Here is a 20197-nt window from a genome sequence, read left to right on the forward strand (position 1 = left end):
GTTGCTACACATGGCCAGATTTCATTGTTTCTCATTGCCATGTAGTATTCCATGGTATAGATAAACCACATCTTCTTGATCCATTCATCTGTTGATACAGCCCTGGTACTTCTTAACACCTCACCATACAGGTGACCACCTGCTTCCTCCTGCTTTCCTTACTTCGGGGTAACTCTGGCCCATCCCCCAGGAGCCTCAGCCTCAACATATTTCTTTTTTTTTTTTTTAAATTGGTATCACTTCTTTTTTTTTAATTCTTTTTTAAGGTTTTTATTTATTTCTAGGAGAAAGAGAGAGAGACAGCGCGAGCAGGGGAGGGTCAGAGAGAGAGGGAGTAACAGACTGAAACAGGCTCCAGGCTCTGAGCTGGCAGTCAGCACAGAGCCCGATGCGGGGCTCGAACCCACAAACCGCGAGATCATGGCCTAAGCGAAAGTCGGACGCTTAACCGACTAAGCCACCCAGGCGCCCCAGCCTCAACATATTTCTATGGGCTCTCCAGAAGCCCAGGAATGCCCCATTCCATTGCAAGCAAGTACCCCTCCATCCTCAGTCTTTTCTTTGACTTTCCCCAAGCCCTACCTGAGCCCTGAGAGCACCTCCATCTTCTCCTCCCCTTCCATGGGATATTCCAAAGCCACTGTGATTTGTGGACCCTTGCTCTCCCACCATGGCTCTCTCTCTTTTTCTTTTTGGCAGTCTTTAGACTATCATTTCTCTGACACCTTCAATTTATCTACTAATGACCATTGCATTTCCCAACTTGCTTGGGGATTTCAGCCTTTGGCTAAGGGCCTTTACTACCATCTTTTCAACATTTTGGAATTCTATTCTCCCCTTCTCCCTTGTCTTAGATGGGTGCTGGGAGCCACTGATGATTTCTGATCAGGGCAGCAGTGTTATCAGTGTGACACTTAAAATGATTCCTGGTAATGGGTGTTGGGTTGATTGGGTGTGAGGGGATGGAGAGAATGGAGAGTCACCCCCAAGAAAGGATACCTTGTGTGGTCTGAAAAACGAGAACTCCACTTTTGACCCAAGTCTCTGATGCTCCAACCCATACGGATCATCAGAGGTAAGGATGCTCTCCCCAAGGAAAGCCAGGAATAAGCACTGAGCCAGCCAGGAAATAGCCCGTGGCCAGGGACAGTGTGACTAGGGTGATGAAGAGCCTCTCCTGCTACTTACAGAAAGCGCAGGACTGAGAGTCACACAGCATCAGTGACAGACCTGGTTCTAGAACCCAGGGCTTTAGTTCCATCTCCGGATCTTGTCTCAGCTGGTAATGCTGTCGTGGGCAGGGACCGGGAGAAGGCTTGTGATTCCAGGTTAGCCTTAAGATAGAAAATAAAGCTCCAAGGTCAGCTTCCAGGGCCCTAATGTCAGTGAGTGGCCATCCCTCCTCTGAAGCCAGAGCTCTTACCATGAGTTCCACCTGCCTGACAGTCTCATGGCTCATAGGCACCAGCCCATTCTGCATGGAGTGTCCTATGAGAGCAATGATGCCATGAAAGGCTATAGGAGGCCCTGAGGTCCCCAACAGCCACAGGCACAGATAGCACAGCCAGACAGGCTCCTTCCTCATCTCAGATGCCTTCCTCAGCCCACCTCCAATCAGGGACTGTCAGAGGGTTCCATGGTTACATCTGAACAGCCTGGGTGACCTGCCCATGCTCCATGCTCCCACATCATGAACTTGTGGGTACTTCTGGAAACGGGTGCATCCTTGGGGTGGCCAGTCTGGGCACCCAGACAGAAGTGTCCCCATGTTTTTATGCCCAGTTTTCCCCACCAGATGTGCTGTTCGCCTGTGCTGGCTTCTTAGTGGTTTCTTTGATCCCTCCTTTGATGAATTTCAGGGCGTGTTTCCCCATCAACTGCCTTCCTCCCGCGTATATCCACACCTTCCTCCCTGCAACATCCAAACTCCATTATCATTGAAAATATCACTGCCCCCAGTGCTCTCTCTTCCTTAGCTGGATTGTAAGCTATTGTATAGGGACAGGGGCTATGAGTCTGATATTCTTCTGAATCTCCACAGCACCCAGCCCTCAGTACCCTCAGTGGAGGGAGAGGGGTATCCATGTATATCTGAACAAAGTGAGTGGGTGGGAATCCCTGGGCCCCTGACAAGGGAACAGCAAGCCAAGTGCAGCCAGTCAGCTCTGAACAGAGTACTCAGGTCGAGCTGAGAGGCTGGCAGAGTGTGTGTTACACCGGGAAGGCCTGATGTAAGCAGCCCAAGAGAACAAGGTCCCCTAGCAAAGCAAAACTTGACCCCCATCTCCACCTGCTCCAGCGGGAGCAGAGAAGCCCTCTAGGTGAAAACAGGCTGCACAATGACCGGAGGGACCCAGCCTCCAAGCTTTATCTCCTTGAGAATCTTTTCCTTTCTACCTTGCGTGAGTGTGCTGCTCTCGGCGATGGCATATAACACAGCCTTGACTTGTGGCCTCTTGGAGGGCAAGGCCTGCTTCTTTTCATCTCTCTGTCCTCTGCCTCAGTGCCAAACTTAGTTGAACAAAGTTTAGGAAGTCGCTGTAGAGGGATCACAGCAAAGAGCTGGAATGCAGAAATTTCTTTTTTTTATTTTTTTTAAAATGTTTTATTTATTTCTAGGAGAGAGAGAGAGAGACAGCGTGAGCAAGGGAGGGTCAGAGAGAGAGGGAGTCACAGACTGAAACAGGCTCCAGGCTCTGAGCTGGCAGTCAGCACAGAGCCCGAAGCGGGGCTCGAACCCATGAACCGCGAGATCATGACCTAAGCGAAAGTCGGACGCTTAACTGACTAAGCCACCCAGGCGCCCCGGAATGCAGAAATTTCTGATAGTGGTCACTAAATAGCACTGCACTCCTGTAGCAGATTGTATGTAAAATATATAGTATATTATATGTCCTATTATTATATGACATATAGTATATTATATGTCATATAAATAATATCGCAAAAACGGAGGTATAATTTAACAAAGGAACACTTAACACATGTATGCAGCGCTGCAATGCTCAAAATGATCTCGGGATTTACGAATACTAGTCATTCTTAGTGCACTGCAGGTGGTGTGAGCTGTCATGGGACACGTAGGTCCTTCAGCCAGGGACAGGACCAAATGGCCCTCGGGGACCCCTGTGAAAGGCTCTGAAAGCAAGAAGCCCCTCAAAGGAAAATCACCTCCAGGACCCACCACAGCGAGGAGCCTGGGTTTGGTGGTCCCGGGTTCCCGTGCAGACCAGGAGGCCTCCCTGGAGGAAGCGGGGTAGGATCGCGGACCCGACAGGACCCTCGCTCAAATGTCCCCCCCTCCCCTTTTCTGTGACCAGGACGGTGGTGTGCAGCGACCCCGACATGACCCTGCCCCCCGCGTCCGTCCCTCCGGACACCTGCAGACTGCGCCTGGAGCGGACGGCCATTCGCAGGGTGCCCGCGGAGGCCTTCAGGCCGCTGGGCCGCCTGGAGCAGCTGTGGCTGCCCTACAACGCCCTCAGCGAGCTCAGCGCCCTCATGCTGAGGGGCCTGCGCCGCCTGCGAGAGCTGCGCCTTCCCGGGAACCGCCTGGCCGCCTTCCCTTGGGCGGCGCTCAGGGACGCCCCCCAGCTGCGGCTGCTGGACCTGCAGGCCAACCGCCTCTCGGCCGTGCCGCCCGAGGCCGCGCGCTTCCTGGGGAACCTCACCTTCCTCGACCTCTCCAGCAACCAGCTGATGAGGCTCCCGCAGGAGCTGCTGGCCACCTGGGCTCACCTGCAGACCGGGCCCTTCCTTCCCGGCCACCGCACCAGGCTGGTGCTAGGTAAGAGGCGGCATCCTTCACTTGGAGCCACCTTGGGGAGTCTGGGGGTCCTTAGGCAAGTTATTAAGCCTCTCTCAGTCTCGATTCTTTACCCCAAAAATAGAAATCACGCCTACCTTCTGGGTTTGAGTGAAGACTGAGTGAGAGGCACACACTGGCAGGTTTGGAGCTCAGGCTGCTGCCAGTCCAAATCCCAGCGCAGCTTCTTACTAGCTGTGTGTCCCCCGGGGAAATTGCTTAGCTTCTCTGTGCCTTGGTTCCCTTCTGTGAAGAGAGAATGGTAATAACACCTATCTCAAAAGGTCCGAGTTGCGCTTATAAGTCAGTTCTTAGCACACAGTAGATACATGTGGCAGACACAGCTATGTGCAACCCGGGTCCACATCAAGGTAGGGCTGGCTGCCCAGGCTTTGGGGCACTGTCAGCAGCAGCCTTCAGCTGGCAGCCCTGTCAGGGCAGCCTTGCCCAAAGCCACCCATCCTTTCTGGACACAGCCCCCGAGCCAAAGACCTATCAGCTGGGAGTCTGCTTGGCATGACTTTGATGGGTTCTTTCAGCTCCCAAGTCCCTCGGGTTCAGCAGGCCCAGGTCTCATCTCCATGTCGCCCTCCTACTTCCTTCCTTCCTTTCCGCCTTAACGAACATAAATATATGAAAGATCTGATAACCTTTTCCAATGACCATGTCCAGCAGCCAGAGCAAGGGGAGTTGACCCAGTGTTACAAATAAGGAAAATGATGTACAAGAGATCTTCCAGGTCATGCAGCCAGGAAAAGGCCCCCTGAGAATCAGTTTCCCAAAGCAGAATGGAATGGTTACACAAGCTGACCCCTCTCTGATTCCTTCTTGTTTGTAATGAACCAATGTCTAACCAGGTGAACTATATCTCTTTTCCTGCCCAAGGCTCATGCCTAGCCGTGAGTGTGACAGGTGGCATCAGTCATTCCAGAAAATTAATATTAATTTTAATTTTAATGACATAACTCACACATGAATATATGTAAACATTTAAAACATTACAGAAAAAGCTAAAACCCCTTTTGTTTCCTCTTCTGATCCCAAATCCTTCTCCCCCTTCTAACAATTAGCCACTCTTATGTTCATTTGCATGTTCTCTTTTTGAATGCATTTACAGGGGTGCTTGGGTGGCTCAGTCAGTTAAGCTTCCAACTCTTGATCTTAGCTTAGGTCTTGATCTCAGGGTTGTGAGGTCAAGCCCTGTGCTGGGCTCTGCACTGGGTGTGAAGCCTCCTTAAAAAAAATACATATACATGCACATACATATATATACATACATGCACATTGAAGTTTTATCTGTGTTTACATAAAATTTCATATTGTATGTATCATATTGTTTATATCAACCAGCACTAACTTTTTCATTCAGCAATATGTCTTGGAAATCTTTGTAAGTTGCTACAAATGGATCAACTTCATTTTTTAAATAAACTGTTGCATAATTTTTCATAGTAGAGTTATACTACAGCTAATTTAGCCATTCTCCCTTTAATGGACCCTTAGGTTGTTTCCATTATTTTATTAACACCTATGATGACACAGAGAACATTCTTGACAATGCACCCTTGTGCACAGACACAAATGTTTCTCTAGGATAAGAACTGAAAAATGGAATCCTAGGCCATGGAGTGGGCACATTAGACATTTTAATATCAATCTAATGGTCTCCAAGTGGCTGGGCCGATTCTCACCCCCTCCCCGGGCTGTGTGAGACCACCCATGCAGGGGTTCACTCCTCAAGTTTATTTGAGTGCCTATCAGTGTGGGGGCTTGGTACTAGGTTCTGGGGATATAGCTGGGAAGAAGATAGATGAAAATCTAATCCCTCATGAGGCTAATAATTTAAATGGTTGGAGTGTTTAACTTTTGCCAGTCTTAGGGGTAAAAGTTTCCCTGTCATTTAACTTTGCTGCTTGCATTAATTCTTTGGGGGCTCTATAATAAGAGGTGAATACAAGATAGCTCACCACTAGAGCTGGGAAGTCATGATTCTTGGGGTGCAGAGGTATCATCAAATGCATTTAACCAGTGACACAGGGTAGCAGCTACAATAGCGATGGAGTGAGGATGGGTGGAGGAAGGAACTGGTATTCTCCCAGCAAGTGTCCAGAAGGACCTGAAAGTCACGGATCGACAAGCAGCTGAATGCAACCTCCTCAAACCTTAAATTTCCCCTTCCAAATATATCAAATATATGTGTGTAAATAAATAATATGCCATTGATTATTAGACATACTGTCAAATTTAATAACAATTATTGAGAGATAAAAAAGATGACACTACATGAAATGCATTCGTTCCATATTTCAGAAATGCAAACATATAAAAAGGAATAGTGCCTAAAAATGAGGACACATGATATGCCTCCATTTATAGAAGGTTCCTGGACAGGGTGGGTGCAGTGACCTACTCTCATCTTTATAAAGAAGTCCAGTTTTAAAGAGGGCTGGGGATATGACATAGGATTTGATTTCCTGGCCTCCTCACTCCTCCCCTTGGGAGCTTGTGTCAAAGGGACCATGGCTCAGAACAGCCACCCTCACTGCTGGGGTGATGCTGATGCTGAAATTGAGAATTATAAACTGAGAGGACAGGGGTCAAGGGCCGGGGATCACGAAGAATTCTGAGAAATGGGTGTTGGCATACTGCAGGTATTGCTGAAATACCCACTGCCTGACCAGCAAGCAGCCTGAAAGGGTCAGTCCAGGAATGGCAGCAGTAACTGCCAATTTTGTCAGCATGCTGTATGGCTTACCCAAATGCTTGATGTGATTTATCTTTATTTACACCTATAGCAACCCTCAGAGGGAAGTACTGCTATCATTCAAGATGAAGAACCAGCCTTCAGGATGCAGAGCTAGAGAGGCAAGGAGCTGGACCTGGAGGCCGGGTCGGCTGACTCTGAGCTCAGGATATGCCTTGTTCTCCCTGACCGGAAAGGGGGGCGGGGCACAGGGATGTGAATATTGAGGGCTCAACTCTTGCTTCCCCTCTTGTCCCTGCAGGGCTGCAGGACAACCCCTGGGTATGTGACTGTCGCCTCTACGACCTCGCCCATTTTCTGGAAGGCTGGGCCCCAAATCTGGCCTTCATAGAGGCCAGGCTGAAGTGTGCCAGCCCGCGCAGCCTGGCCGGAGTGGCCTTCAGCCAACTGGAACTGAGGAAGTGCCAGAGTCCGGAGCTCCGACCAGGGGTAGCCAGCCTCCGGTCCCCTCTGGGCAGTGCAGTATTGCTACGTTGTGGGGCCACCGGTGTCCCTGGGCCAGAGATGAGCTGGAGGAGAGCCAATGGGTACCCGCTCAATGGCACAGGTGTGTGAGCTACAGGGACTGCGGGGCTGAGATTATACAGATGAGTGGGAGGCGGTCAGCATCCTTGGTGGGAGGTCAGATCTGCCGAGGAGAGGGAGGTAGGCTAAGCGAAGCTGTTTACTCCCGTTGTGGCTGCGTGGAGGTGGACAGGCTCTGTCCAGACACGGAACATGGGACAATGGCTTCCATGATGACAATAGCTGTCAACCTACCCTACATATTCCAGGAGTCACTCTGATCAGGGCCCACCCTGGGAGGAACAAAATGATGCCATTTTGGTGGAAGATATTTTTAGTGGGGTGCCTGGGTGGCTCAGTCGGTTAAGCGCCCAGCCAGCTCAGGTCATGATCTCAGGGTTCGTGGGTTCGAGCCCCGCATTGGGCTCTGTGCTGACAGCTAGCTCAGAGCCTGGAGTCTGTTTCAGATTCTGTACCTCCTCTCTCTGACCCTCCCCTGCTCATGCTGTCTCTCTCTCTCTCTCTCTCAGAAATAAATAAAACATTAAAAATTTTTTAAAAAAATATTCTTAGTATATTTGATATTTATAGTAAGTTTCCAAATTGTAAATATTTAGTCAGTATCACTAGGAGTGATTAAGGATATGAGTTGCCGTCTATTGAGCTCCTCAGGTGTTAAGTATATTATGTGCATAATGTCATTGAACTTTAAAGAACAAACTTTTGTTCTGTAAGTAAACAGACTCTGAGAGGCTAAATGCTTGGGTTACAGAGCACAGACTGTTCTTTTTTGTTGGGTAGACAAGGTCTCCTGTGTATACAAGAGCATACACAGTCCAGGGGCTGTGAACTTGGCCCTAGGAGGAAGCTTGGGGCAGATGGGCCCATTCATTTTCCTGCTTTATGCCTCTTTTCCCTCAGTGCACCAGGAAGTCGCCAGCGATGGCACGAGCTGGACACTGCTCGGCCTGCCTGCTGTGTCCCACCTCGACTCTGGAGACTACATCTGCCAGGCCAAGAACTTTCTGGGAGTCTCAGAGACTGTCATCTCCTTGGCCGTCACTGAGCCCCAGGCTTCCACAGAACACAGTGGGAGCCCAGGGGCATTGTGGGCAAGGACAGGTGAGGGGGCGGAAGCTGCCGCATACAACAAGATGGTGGCCAGGCATGTCCCCGACATCCCTGAACCTGCTGTCCTGGCCACTGGGCCCCCCCTGCCCAGCGTGAAGGAGGAGCTGAGCCTCCAGCACTTCCAGATGGGGATCCCAGGAGAAAGCTCGGACAGGCGGGCGGGACGCCAGGAGGCCCAGATGGTGAGGTCTCTCAAGGTGGTGGGAGACACTTACCAGAGTGTGACCTTGGTGTGGAAGGCCCACCAGGGGGGGAGCACAACCACCTTCAGTGTCCTCTATGCGGTCTTTGGGCAGCGCAACATGCGGAGGGTGGTTGTGCCACCTGGAAAGACCAGCATCACCATCCGTGGGCTGGCGCCCAAGACCAAGTACGTGGCATGTGTCTGTGTGCGGGACCTGGTGCCCCAGAAGGAGCAGTGTGTCATCTTCTCCACGGACGAGGTGGTAGATGCCGAAGCCACCCAGCGGCTCATCAATGTGGTGGTGATCAGTGTGGCCATTGTCATCGCCCTGCCCCTCACCCTGCTCGTCTGCTGTGGTGCTCTGCGAAGGCGCTGCCAGAAGTGCCGCACTGGGGACTCCACAGAGGCCACCGGTGCCTACGTCAACCTGGAGAGGCTGGGCCACAGCGAGGATGGCTCTGAGGAGCTGTCCCAGCACAGCCTTAGTGAGGCCGACAGGCTCCTCTCGGCCCGTTCCAGCCTGGACTCTCAGGTCTGGGTGGGCAGGGGGGGCAGACGGATCAATGAGTACTTCTGCTGAGGTACTCAGCTCCCCTCCAGGTGCCCACACACCTGCCCCCGTCCACTCTCTGTCTTCCACTCCCACATACTTACTCTGACACCTGACCCCACACTTACCCCCTCTTGCCCACTTGGGTACCTGCTTCCTCATACATGTACACACAGCGACAGCAGCTAACACTTACCAAGCACTTACTATGTGCCAGGAAGTGTTCTAAGTGCTTAACAGACATTGACTTTTTTAATTCTTATAACAACACTTTGCAGCAGGCCATACGTATTCTCCCCACTTCCCTGGAGAAGAAATGGGGATTAATCGACTTGCCTGTATCAGTCAGTTTTCCCTGTGTAACAAATAAAAGTAAAATCTCAGTGGCATGCAGCAACAAGCACTATTTGCACATAACCTACAGGTCTGTGGGTTGACCAGGGTGGCTCTGCTTCATGAGTTATATTTGGGGCCCAGGATGGAGAGTCAGTGGCTACTTGGGGCAATCTTCTTTCTTGGAGAAGTCAGATAGTATCAGAGGAATGAACAGGAATACGGGATGTCTCTTAAGTGCTTGGCTTTAGGACTGCCACATTGCCATTTCTGCCCAGATTCTATCTGCCAAAGCCACGTACCATGACCAAACCCAACTTTCATGGGGCAGCAAAGGACAGTTCTCCTAGGGAGGTGAAGGGGGTCAGGAAATATTTTGCTGAGCGGTGATCTAATCTACTACATTGCCCACAATGGGCCTACAGCTAGGAGGTGGCTGTTCTGGAATCAGGACCAGGCAATTGGTTTCAGGGTTGACAGTCTTTACCATGCCCCTCTCCTGTATCTTGATTACATTTATGCTAACTCATAGGCACTCACACACACAGTCCCTTGATGCATTAGCCAAATTTGTATAGTCACACACACACACACGCACACACACACACACACACACACACACGTTGTGCCCTCACTGTGTACACTTAAGGATTATAACATTTTTTCTTCTGGGTGCCTAGAGATGATCATTTGATTTTCAATAAATTATAGAGGTTTGGATGATGCCCAAGAGACTACTGCTCATTTACTCTCAGAATGTCAGGCTGGAGGAATCAGAGAGACCCTCCATGATGGGTGATACAGTATACCCAATGCTGTCTGGCACACAGCTCACCTCTCCCATCTGTCACCCTCTGACATTACCTGAGGGTGTCTCAGGGCTTTCCCAGTTACTCAGTAAGCCACTTCAAAGTGGGATTCCTGTTCAATGTGCTTAAACTTGGGAAGCATCTGAGACACCTCTGTGAACAAGTGAAGGTGAATGTTTCCAGCAGAAGGGCCGATGTTGTGTCTTGTCTGCAGGACTGGGCTTACATAAGGGGAGCATCCAGGGTGTTTGGTGTCAAGGCCTTGAGATAGCAACTGAGGAAATTTGGGGACAGCAAACAATCCCAGGGAACACCTGCTGGTGTTGAACATTTGCTAGATATGAAACAGTGTGATGCAAGGATTTCTAAAGTGACTGTACTCCCTCTCACATTTACAAAAGACCTTATAACATATGACCTTACAACATATTTCCTTTCTTTCTCTTATTTGATTTTTACAACAACCCATTATGGAGGATGAGCTACTTGATTTTACAGATGAAAAAACTGAAGCCCAAAGAATCGACTAGTTTATCGAAGGTAGTGATCAATTTTCTTGGAGGATCTATGTCTTTGATAACTTTCTGGGCAATTTGAAGTTCTCTATTCAGTGTTGATCTCTACAAGCAATTGATCTCTACAATGTGATCTACAGCAAGTTCATTATGGAAATTGATTTTTTCAAGTCATTGGAAACTGTAGGAACCATAAGGCCACCAGTATACACGAGTATAGAAATTCTACATGTGGATATTTTCTGCCCATCACCTGGAGGGTACATCTGACTAAACTTATTGACCATAGCCATTGGTAAGAGGGATTATTTGGTTGGAAAATGAAAAAACCATTGTCTACAGAATGGGTCAACAAACATATTCTGTAAAGAAACCCAGATAGTAAATATTTTAGGCTCTGTCACTACTACTCAACTCTTCTGATGGGGAGTGAAAGCAGCCATAGACAATATGTAAGTTATGGGCATGGATGTGTTCCAATAAAATGTTATTTACAAAAACAAGTGGCAGGTTGGATTTGGCTCCCAGGCTGTAGTTTTCCAAACCCCAATGTAGATTTATCAAGACATTTCTGCTACTGAGACCCAAGACTCAATTCTGATTGTGTGATATATGAGATTAATATTCACTCCCCAAATTAGAACATATTTAAGTAAAGTGGATGAAAGCAGTCATTTATTGAAATGGTGAAGATGTTTTCTCTAAATGATTGGCTGAGCCAATAAAGATTGAACAATTATTGGCCCAGTGACAACAAACATCCAGTGGGTTTTATTAAACCTTGTTTGAAGAAAATTCAGGAACTTGAAAACAAGAATTTGTTAGTATTTATTCAACATTATGTGAATGTGTGTGTGTGGGTGTGTGTGTATATATGAGAGAGAGAGAGAGAGAATTCAAACTTTTCAATAATTCATTAAGACCTACTTTAGTAGGTCTGGAGGGAATGATCCCCAAGATAGTCAGCCTCGCCAATACCCAACTGTCAGTCTTCCTTTGTGTGTTCTGTCTTCCCTGGTTTGTCTTAGTAGAGGGGAACCATCCTGGATTATGCTCATGAATATTCATGTAAGTGGAAAAAATTCCCATTGTAAAAAACAAAATGATGTCTGGCTTATATATTGATCTTTTTGTATATGAGTCTGATTAGTATAAGCTGATCCCTGAAAACCTTTTAGTGTACAGGGAAAATAATTTCTGGTCTCCCAGTGATGAAGACCAACCTACACCATGGTGGTTCCACAGCATGGTGTCCTTGGAAGCCTTGTCTGGAGGTTGATTGAGACTGTGGTAACTTCATCGTGTCTTTTTCTGAGTGCAGCATGGTTATATTCCTTTTAACCTAAGCAGGGAATATGTCCAATGTCACTAATCTCAAGTTGCATGTGTAAGTTGTAAGGTACAAAAGGCAAAGAACAGAAATTGTAACCCAGAAAGTTTATGTAGGCTACTGAAATTACTCAGTGAGCAGTGCGTGTAGAGATCCTAGAGCTGGAAATGTTTAACTATCATACACCCAGTGGAGACAAAAATAAACTTAAAAGTACTTGAACATGTTATTTGACTGCAAAGGTATTATAGTCAGGATAGGTTAGGCTTATTCTATGCTAACAATTCCCGAATTTCTGTGGCTTAATATAGAAAGGTTTATCCCTGCCTTTACAGAGTCTCTTGAGTCTGTGGTAAATGTGGGTGGAGGGAGGGCGCTGCTCCATTTATTCACTCAGGGACCCGGGTTGATGAAGACTCCACCACCTAGAATGTCAACAATTGATATAACAAAGGAGAAGAGAAACTGAAGAATCATACAGGGGCTTTCAAAACATTATTTCCTCTAAAATGTCATTAGCCAGAATATTAGCTGGATAGCCCACCTATTCAAGGGGGCTTGAGAATGTAGTCATTTGTGTGTCCATCACAGGCATGCCATGGAGCATGGGTAGCCAGGAAGACATCTCAGATGTGGTTGGCGGCAGATGGATGATTGAGGAAAGAGCACTAGCTTGAAAAAGTGGGAAGACAGCATGTCTGCCTCCTCTTCTCTGCTTCACCTAGTTCTCTGTCTGAGCCATCCCAGAGTTCTACTAACATTGGGGTGCCATTTTCCAAATAAATAGTCTTATTTATAAATAATTCTTATTATATATTTATATAATTTTATATATTATATTTAATAAATTTTAAATATTATATATTTAATAAATAGTCTAATTAAGGTTCTATTAAGACTAGCCAGAGAGCCACCACCCAGAGGCTGTTTATATCTAATTATTTCACAAATAGAATGTCTCCTTGCTCATGACTGTCTCTACTAATAATTCTAAGAGCCAAGTTCCTGAAAATATCCTACTGGAAGGGAGATGAGGGTGTCATATTCTCAAACCCCTTCCCCTTGTGGTTAATTCTCTTGAGTTTTAGGGACACCACTTAACCACCAGTTATTTAAGGTAAATGACATAACTCAGCTTTAATTGCCCCAGTCTCTTGCCTTAACTGAAAACATAACTACTCCCTGTGCCTATATGCCAAATAAGGAAACCAGGAGATGAAGGAGTCAGTAGAGGAGAAGGAGCAGTGTAGAAGTGGCCTGCGTGAGTTCAGAAATAACATGCCAGTGGATGTTCTTTTCAAATTTTCATCAAACCACTGAAAAGTTAGGTTCAGCTGGATTCATTTGAAGATGATAACATGGGGACGGACAGGGAAGAAATTGTAGGGGATGAAGATCTCTTTAGGCTCTTACATTTTGAGGTAAGAAAAGAATTCACTAGGAGCGCCTGGGTGGCTTAGTCGGTTAAGCGTCCGACTTTCGCTTAGGTCATGATCTCGCAGTTCGTGGGTTCGAGCCCCGCGTCGGGCTCTGTGCTGACTGCCAGCTCAGAGCCTGGAGCCTGTTTCATTCTGTGACTCCCTCTCTCTCTGACCCTCCCCTGCTCACGCTGTTTCTCTCTCTCTCTCTCCTAGAAATAAATAAAACATTAAAAAAATTAAAAAAAAAGAAAAGAATTCACTAGTGGGTTGTGATGCAGTGAATTGAATCACATTTTTTTCCCCAAAAAGGAAACTTGAACAAATTGTGGACAACCTGGTACAAGTCTCTGGAGTGAGAATCAGAGCTGCCCATCATCAGGCCAAACTGGGCCCTCCACCCTCAGTTGCTACATGTGGTTTCCTTCGGGAAGGGCATGCCCTCATGCAAGCAATTCTTGCAAGTGAGCATCAACTCATTCCTTGAAGAGGCTCTAGGCAGCACATCTCCATGTCTAGCACAAGCTTTGCACCCATTGCACTCTCTTTGTTTTGATTTTTACCTTGAGAGGAACTTCAGAGATCTAGCCAGATTGTAGAGCTAGACAAAAAAAAAAAAAAAAACCTCAGGCAAACATATCTGGCTTGGATAGAAAGCCTGGAGTGTAATCAGCTTAGTTGGTGACCCATTTCCCCCCTCACTGGTTAACTGCTAAGCGGATTTTCTTCCTTGAGGCCTTTTGTAGGGTATAATGTATATAATGAGTCTTAGGGGAACTCATGGAATTTTAATATTCACCAGGAATTACCCCAAGTAATAGGGAAGTAGACTTTTCTGCTTTTCAAGAGTCTGTTGGTGTGGGAAAGGAATTAACATACCTACTGTCTGTTAGGTACTTTATTTTATATAATCTCAAATTTTCCTATAAATATTATGAAGTGTTTATTAATTTCCCCATTTTGCAGAGGAGAAACTGAGATTCATGGAGCTTAATGATTTTCTGAAGATCTCAAGACATGGAAGCATAAGATAGATAGAAGACCCCACAGGGGTCAGCCAGTGAATTTTTGTCACCTAGAAAGTGTGTGGCTTAGAGCACATAGCCAATAAACATTTGTTGAATGATTAAAGACTGGAAAAGTAAGTACCCCAAATCACATATATCTCACCTAAAATGTAAGTCTTTATCATGTGACATACACAGCATTCAGGAAAAGTTGTGAGATCCAGGATAAGAAACACACTTTGGTTTAATCAGAAAACACAATCTTGTGGTTTAACCTCTGCATCATGATGCTTTTCTGACTCTGATCATCCAAGTGGCAAGGGCAGCTGTCAATAGAGCAGAGGATTGAAACCATCACACCAGGTGTGGGGAGAAAGCCAGTGATGGGAGTGGTCACATCTTTGTTACCCACCATGCATTCACTTTTAGAGAGTTGTTGAAAATTCTAGTTTTCAGGAGCCAATTGTGATGGATGAAGTATTGGATGGATTCTGGCCAAATAACCTGAACCATAGTGCTCAGGATAGTAATACCTGCTGGTTTCTTAGATCTTTTTGTAAGAAACTGAGGGAAGGCAGTATCAGTGCTTAATAGGACAACTGGTTTAGAGTTTGCTTTCTAGACTCAAGAACTAGAAAAGGGGTGAATTTTGTGACCTCAGTTAAGACACATAGCTTCCTCTTCATGGATTCTTATTGAGTTTGTGATCTGGGCCATAACAGACCTCAGAGCATCCAGGGATTTTGCCACTGCTGTGCTGACCTACATCACCATGGATTACCAATAATAGGATTTGTCCCTCGGAAGCTTGGACTATACTTATTCAAAACTTGCAGGGTAGTTTCTTACGGAGGAATATGGCTTCAGTTTCTCACTATTGCCTGCTAGTTCTGGTCTTTCTGGATTCACATGCAGCTCAGACATCCTGTCTGCCAGGATGTACCTGCTCAGAGGACAGTTTTGGCAGGTGCGCTGTGCTAACAAGATGCCAGAAGGTTGTAGGGGATGGGTTTTCTTTGGGGAAGCTGTGGAGTGGGAACAGGCCTAGATTTGGCAAGAAATCTCTAGTTGGTGCTGAACTTTGGAGAACTGTGCATTTTTACCAAAATGGGTCTCTTTTATTTAAAGTGAATAACATATATATTTTTTCTTTTAATTCATACATCTAATGCCAGAATAAACCTGATCTCACTTCCCTGATATTCATCTTAAAGCTTTTGTGGTTTCTTGTACAGGGCTCTGCAGTGCGTGTCTATCTCTTTGGGAAAGATTCCAAGGAAACTTCCTGAAGAGTTAAAGCAGTTGAGAATTGAAAATTCACCCTTATTTGAATTGTCCCGAGGGTCCTTCATCAACACGAGCACATTGGAATACCTTTGGCTTAATTTTAACAATGTCACTGTGATACACCTAGGAGCCCTGGAGCACCTGTCAGAACTGAAAGAGCTGAGATTGGAGGGGAACAAACTCCGTTCAGTACCATGGACAGCATTCCAAGCCACCCCTCTTTTGAGGGTCTTGGATCTCAAACACAACAGGATTGATGTGCTCCCTGAGCTGGCTCTTCAGTTCTTGGTCAACCTGACCTACCTTGACCTATCCTCCAATAGGCTTACAGTTGTATCCAAGAGCGTCTTCTTGAACTGGCTGGCTTACCAGAAACCCCATCAGCCTGACTGTGGAGCCAAGATTCACTCCAGCTTGGTGCTGGCACTGCACGACAACCCCTGGCTGTGTGACTGTCGCCTGAGGGGACTTGTCCAATTTGTAAAGTCCATCAGCATCCCCGTCATCCTGGTGAATTCCTACCTGATGTGCCAACACCCTCTCTCCAAAGCAGGGCAGCTTTTTCATGAAACTGAGCTTAGTGTTTGCATGAAGCCACAGATCTCAACCTCCAATGCCAGTGTCATCATCCAGATGGGACAGAAAGTGACCCTGAGATGCCTGGCACAAGCCAGGCCCTCACCAACCATTGCATGGACTTATCCTCTTAGCATGTGGAGAGAATTTGATGGTAAGCCATATGGACCCTTTCGATGTGTCTTGGGGAAGACTGAGGTCTACAGCAACCCTATCCTCAACAGAGAGGTTCTTTTTTTTATTTATTTATTTATTTATTTTTATTTCTAGGAGAGAGAGAGAGAGAGAGAGAGACAGCGTGAGCAGGGGAGGGTCAGAGAGAGAGAGAGTCACAGACTGAAACAGACTCCAGGCTCTGAGCTGGCAGTCAGCACAGAGCCCGACGCGGGGCTCGAACCCACGAACCGCGAGATCATGACCTGAGCAAAAGTCGGACGCTTAACCGACTAAGCCACCCGGGCGCCCCTCAACAGAGAGGTTCTAAATTGGGTCAATCATGAAATAAGGATGTGAGTAAGATTGGGATAGGCTTGAATTATACTCGCCACATCAGGAAATTTTCCAAGATAGCATTCCACTATTGGCATGATTTTAAGTGATTGTATACACATCTCTATAGGATATATATACATATGTAAATATATGTATTGTAGTTGGCTTAACATATTATATAAATATTATAAAATTGTATATAAACAAATATATTCTTTGAGAGACTTCTAGATGAAAAATACTATACTGTGTATTTTTAAATCATAGAATTTCTGACTAGGACTAATTCTAGAGACTCTCTATTACTTATTTCCTAAACTTGCTGGAGCAGACTTATCTGGAGTACTTGTTTGAAATAAGATTTCCAGGCCCCTGCCCTGGAGATTCAGATCTTCTGTGTCCAGGGGAAGACCTGAGAATAATGCATATTACAAGGGTTCCCTCTTTTCCCTCTTCCTTTCCCCAACTAATTCTTACCATTGGGCAAGGTTGGAAATTCCTAGATATAGACTGAATTTTACACTTCACACTACTGTGTTGTTCAGATCTTATTGGCTTGAAGTTGTACTACTGGGACCCTGGATGATAGTGACCTCCATGGGCCCCACAGCTGGGATTCAAAACTGCCTCTCATTTCCTGAAACCCTATGGTCTGCTTTCATACATCAGCTGGAATCACTTTTAATGCTACCTTGCAGGGTTGGGACATATCACAAGGCCAGAGGTGGTTCCCTAGGGATATCCTGAAGTCTAGAAGACAGCTAGAAATATCTCAGTAAAACTTGAGAAATATAGTCAGTAACTCAGATATTTGTTATGTATAGTGAAAAACCACTAGAAGATTTAAGAAATACCTAACTAAGTGAACTGTTGACTTTTTCCTAGCATTTTGATCACATGTTATTGGCTTGAGGTTAAATATCAATGTAGGAGAAATGTAGGATTTATTGTTTCCGAATGCTTTGAAGTCAGTTTCTTTGGTACCATGTTATATGTATTCTCTCAGTAATAACAACAGCTAACAATGAGCACTTCATATCAAACATAGAATGGATACTATTATCATCCCATTTTACCAATGAGATAATTGAAGCCAAAAGAATTGAAGCAACTTGTCTAAGACCATATGGTTGGTAAGGAATAGAACCCAGGCATTTGGCTCCAGACTCTGAGCCTCTCTACATCTGGGAGGTAAAAAATAAAAAATTAAAAAAAAAAAAAAAAGACACTTCTTGAAGCTCACAGTATCACACAGTGGCGAGAGATCTCCCAAAAAACCATGCTGTCATCTCAGTAAGGTTTCTTCTGTAGTTTGGAGGGAGCAGCTAGTGAAGTTGACAATGTGGTCTTCATAGGCAGAAGAATAAGATTCCAGATCAGTCACTGCCTCTGATCACTTCTCATGGTGGGCAAGTTGCTTAATCACTCCCATCCTCAACTTCCTATGTGTAAAAATGGGGTACTTACCTTACAGAGGTGCTGAGAGGCAAACACCTGGCACCAAACATTTGCTTAGTAAATGGTCACCTCCAGCTCAAAAAAATAATATAACTAGCATTGGTGAACACTAACCAGTTTTCTATCAGAGAAATGTCTACCAGGGCTGTTTTGCTTTCTCTCCACCCAGTGTTGACCTCATCTACTTCAGAAGATACTGCTTTGTCGGAGCTGGTTATACCTGCTGCCCACCTGGTGGACAGGGGTAATTACACCTGTGTGGCCTCCAACTCCATTGGCAGGAGCACCCTTGTCATCTCCCTCCAAGTCCAGCCTGCCCAGACCCTGCCTGCGCCCCATTCTCCCTTTTTCCCCTCAGATGGCAGTGACTATGTTGACCTGAGGGTTGTCAAGCAGACAGTGCATGGGATTTTGCTGGAGTGGTTTGCAGTGGCTGACACCTCTGAGGAGAAATGGTTCACCCTCTATATTGCATCAGATGAAACACTCAGGAAGGAGGTGGTCCACATCGGTCCCGGAATCAACACATACGCCGTGGATGACCTCCTTCCCAGCACAAAGTATGAGGCATGCCTCAGCCTGGGGGGCCAGCCCCCACGCAGGGGCCGGTGTGTGGTCTTTGTGACGGGCAGAGACCATGGCGAGCTGGAGGGACGGGAGCGCCTCCTGCACATCACAGTGGTCCTGTGTGTTGTACTGCTGGCGGTGCCCGTGGGCGCCTATGTCTGGGCAGCCCAGGCCTCCTGTAGCTGCAGGGAGTGGGGGCTACACTGCTGTCCTCACAGCAGGAAGACACCCAGGTGCCCCCGTGCAGTGCCACAGCACAGGGACTGCTCCTATAGAGAGCACATAGCTGTCTGTGAGGATGGCCTGGGGCATAGAGATGATGAAGGGGATGAAGAGAAATACCAAGAGGAAGACAAGGGCTGAACAGCTCAGGCTGGGGACAGGGGGTGGGGGAAGAATGGACCTTTAGTCTCTAATCCAACCCTCTGTGGTAACTCTACTTGGTTTGACTGATTCATTCAACAGTATTTATTGAGTACCTACTCTGTTCCAGGCACCGAACTTGACACAGTGATCAGGTAGACACAATTCTTCATGGAAGGGGTGGCAGTGGAGCTCTGTCCTGTCCAATTAAATTGTCTTATTATACATTTGCTCCACTCCTAGCAAAGAAAGCTTTGTGGTGGGCATGGGACAGAAGGGACAGGAAGTGGGAAGGGGCCATAGAAGACAAGTATAATACAGCAGTGAGAATTAGAAGTACGTCAGTGAGCAGGGCCAGTGTTTATTCAGCTGCTCTTATGAACATGGAAATTTAAGGAGAGGGAACAGGTCTAGAGAGGATTTATGGGAATCTCATTAGTTTAACGCCCTTAGAGAGCCCTTTTAAAAAATCCTGGGTAGGGGCACCTGGGTGGCTCAGTCGGTTAAGTGCCTGACTTTGGCTCAGGTCATGATCTCATGATTTGTGAGTTTGAGCCCTGCATTAGGTTCTGTGCTGACAGCTCTGTGTCTCCCTCTCTCTCTCTCTGCCCCTCCCCTGCTTGCACTCTTTCTCTCTTAAAATTAAATAAACACTAAAAAAAATCCTAGGGTAAAGATGCACATTATTCAGATCGATTAGGCGATATGACTGGCGGGGGGCTGGGGAAGGTTAAGAGCACAGACTCTGGAACTCAGTTTCCCAGACTTAAATTCTTACTGGCTTTGTGATGTTGGGCAAATTTCTCTCCTTTCCTGTGCCTTATTGTCCTCATTTGTAAAATGGGAATAATACTACTACTACCCACCTCATAGAGTTTTCCTGGTGATTAATGACTTTTCGCATGTAAAGCTTTCAGAACAATGCCTGGTACATAGTAAACTCTCAATAAATGTCATCACAGTAAACATTACCACCTTTGAGGGCATCCGTGTCCATCTGTGTTTTCTTTCAGTGTGACTAAATATATAGACTGGGCCATTCGGAACATCAGATCTTACTAGGATTACGTGTGTGTATAAATATGTATGTAATAATATGATATC

The 20197-nt window shown here is 46.4% G+C and overlaps 2 protein-coding genes across 2 annotated transcripts in view; both read left to right on the plus strand.

Annotated features, from left to right (window-relative positions):
* LRIT1 (leucine rich repeat, Ig-like and transmembrane domains 1) overlaps positions 1-8968 on the plus strand; it is a 9961-nt gene extending 993 nt beyond the window's left edge. The window contains exons 2-4 of the mRNA XM_039218059.1: positions 3321-3787; positions 6811-7116; positions 7995-8968. Of these exons, the coding sequence (XP_039073990.1) occupies positions 3321-3787; positions 6811-7116; positions 7995-8968 (1747 nt within the window). The remainder of the gene's footprint in view (positions 1-3320; positions 3788-6810; positions 7117-7994) is intronic.
* Positions 8969-15207: 6239 nt separating this feature from the next.
* Positions 15208-19093, plus strand: LRIT2 (leucine rich repeat, Ig-like and transmembrane domains 2). Its single transcript, XM_039218060.1, has 3 exons — positions 15208-15317; positions 15586-16367; positions 18333-19093. The coding sequence occupies exons 1-3, from the start codon at positions 15208-15210 to the stop codon at positions 19091-19093; spliced, it is 1653 nt and encodes a 550-aa protein (XP_039073991.1).
* Positions 19094-20197: the final 1104 nt, after the last annotated feature.

The sequence above is a fragment of the Hyaena hyaena genome, unplaced genomic scaffold, assembly GCF_003009895.1.
Source record: "Hyaena hyaena isolate Hyena2069 unplaced genomic scaffold, ASM300989v1 scaffold_734, whole genome shotgun sequence".
In the NCBI taxonomy this organism is placed as follows: domain Eukaryota; kingdom Metazoa; phylum Chordata; class Mammalia; order Carnivora; family Hyaenidae; genus Hyaena; species Hyaena hyaena.